Genomic DNA, 2,520 nt, shown 5'->3' on the forward strand with positions numbered 1-2,520 from the left:
CACTGTGGCTCAAGTGGTAGAGTGCTAGCCTTGAGCTGAAGAGCTGAGGGACAGTGCCCAGGCCCAGAGTTCAGGCCCCACGACCGGACCTCCCCCCCATAAAAACAACAACAACAGAGGGCCTAAATGAACTATGTAACTTGTGGGTAGGGACAAGAGGGGGGGAATTAAGGAAGAGGTGACACTGTCCAAGAAGCATTATTCTCATAACCTGAATTATGGAACTGTAACCCTTCTGTACAACTCATTAATGATAATTTAAAAAACAACACGAACAACAAAGAGCCTATCCAGTTAATACAGGTTCCCTCCCCTATTCTCTCCCATTCCCCAGCCACCGTACCTAATCCCATCTTATTAAAATTAACAAACTTTAGAACAATGGAAATACATTTTAGTATTCAAATCTTGCATTTCTGAAGGACACCTGAGAAAACAGTTAAGACCCATCAAAGACTCTGCTACATACAATTTAAGGTTTTGTGTTCTTCCTTGAGCTTTCAAAAATAAAAGTCCTCTGGGTGTTGATGGCTCACGCCTGTAATCCTAACTACTCAGGAGGCTGAGATCTGAGGATCACGGTTCAAAGCCAGCCTGGGCAAGAAAGTCCCTGAGACTCATATTTCCAATAAACCACTAGAAAACTAGAAGTGGTGCTGTGGCTCAAGCACTAGAGTGAGTGCTCACCTTCAGAGTTCAAGCCCCATGACTGACAAAAAAGTAAAATAGTAAATTTAAAAAAATTAAAAGTCCTTGCTCTAGTCTTGAGTCATGTTCTCTTCCTTCATGGATAAGACCCACCCCAAATATCAAGAATGTAAAGAGTGACCAATGAAGGCTCCAACTGCACTGGATACTTTATTACCTCTGTCAAACTGTCACTTCTGCCATCTTTCAGCACTACTCAATGATACCCTGTTCTTTAAAAAAGACAAAGGCTCTCACCTAGGTAGCTTAGGTTCCCCCCTAAACTCAAAAACCTCCAGTCTTCCATTGAAGGCATGCTCTACCACGCCCTGTTTAGCTTTCCTTTTTAACAGAGCCCAGAAGCTTACTGACCAATCAATTCATCAGTGAAGAAGTGTTAGTCCTAGAGTAAAAGCCACCAGTGAATATGCACACCCTCACTACCCCTTTCTAGTCCAAGTTATGCAGGAAAGAGCCAACTGCTGTAATCGTGGACCACAGCAGAAGGCAAAAACAGAAATAAGGCCACTCGCCATTCAGTCTTTTTGTCTGGAGCACTTCCTGGATTTTTCATTGGCATTTAATACCAAGACACAAGACTCATTTTTCATTAAAGATGCAAGACTTTCACTTTGCCCAGTTTCAAATGGTGTAATTGATCTGCATTGTCTTCTTAAATAACCCAACTGGTGAAGGACACTGCAGCTTTAAATATTTCAGGGCTAGCTAGCAAATAAGACTCCATGGCAATATGGCTCTGAAGGTCGTGTCCTATTGTCTGTTTTCTTTAGGGGGGGTGGGGTGGGGAGTCTAAATCCTTCTTTTAGGTAACATGGGAATGGCCCCCAGAACTTCCACTCTTCCATCTCAGTCCCTGGGAGTTCCGGGTGTTTATTGGAACCTAACACTCATAATTTTCCCAGCAGGAGCAATATGCTGATTGTTATTAATGATTCTAGCACCTTCGTGAGACATCAACACATGTGTTCACATTAGTTTAATTGAGCATATGCAACTATTTGAAATAGCACCACTCAAGGGCTGTTAACCTCTTTAAGAGTAAAGCCTGGGTGGTTTGGGTGTGGATGGCTTTCAGGCGGCACCCTAAGCTTAGGATTGCATAACCTGAAATGTGTGGCTGCTTAAAATGATAGGAATCTCAGCCTACTCATCCTGGGACTATGCCGGAACCTTGCCATACACTTTGCAGCTTTGTCAAAGAAGATCAAAATGAGGAACTCACAAGCACAATGAAAGAGAAAATAGAAGAAAAAGGCCCTTTCCTACCCCGACAGGCACATCAACACAGTTCCCCAAGCTGTCACAAGGTTACCCAAACCTCGTTCCCTTCCAACACCCCCCCCCCCCCGATGGAACGGCCTCCAGTGAACTGGTGGCTTTGGAGGGAACTGGGCACTGCTGCTCTTTGAAATAAAAACGGAGGAACGATGAAAAGGATGGGAATAAGGGACAGAAGAAGCCGGATAGGAGGAAGGCGTGTGCAGGTGCACCAGGGCATTACCTGAAATGGCAACAGATTGTTACCATTATCGGTCCGGAAAGCGTTATCCTCCATCCAGGACTTGGAGGTGAGCGGGGCCGCACGAGGGAACTTGGGGGGCGCGATCACATTGCTGGAGAAGGGCTTTTTGAGCGGCGAGATGGGGTTAAGCGGGGAGGGTACCCCCACGCCCACGCCCACGCCCACACCCACCGCCCGGCGAGGGTCCCGGCCCGCCTGCAGGCCGCCCCACGGGTTGGACGGAGCGCTCCAGGCGGCATTCACGCTTTGGTGCGTGCTCCAGCTGGACGAAGCGGACGAGGCGGCGGCCG

The 2,520-nt window shown here is 47.0% G+C and overlaps 1 protein-coding gene across 1 annotated transcript in view; it reads right to left on the reverse strand.

Moving 5' to 3' along the window:
* Nucleotides 1–2,520, reverse strand: part of Cpeb3 (cytoplasmic polyadenylation element binding protein 3) — a 156,896-nt gene that overhangs the window by 153,418 nt on the left and 958 nt on the right. Inside the window, exon 2 of the mRNA XM_013034321.1 lies at nucleotides 2,210–2,518. Coding sequence (XP_012889775.1) covers nucleotides 2,210–2,518 — 309 coding nt within the window. The remainder of the gene's footprint in view (nucleotides 1–2,209; nucleotides 2,519–2,520) is intronic.

The sequence above is a fragment of the Dipodomys ordii genome, unplaced genomic scaffold, assembly GCF_000151885.1.
Source record: "Dipodomys ordii isolate 6190 unplaced genomic scaffold, Dord_2.0 Scaffold188, whole genome shotgun sequence".
In the NCBI taxonomy this organism is placed as follows: Eukaryota; Metazoa; Chordata; class Mammalia; order Rodentia; family Heteromyidae; genus Dipodomys; species Dipodomys ordii.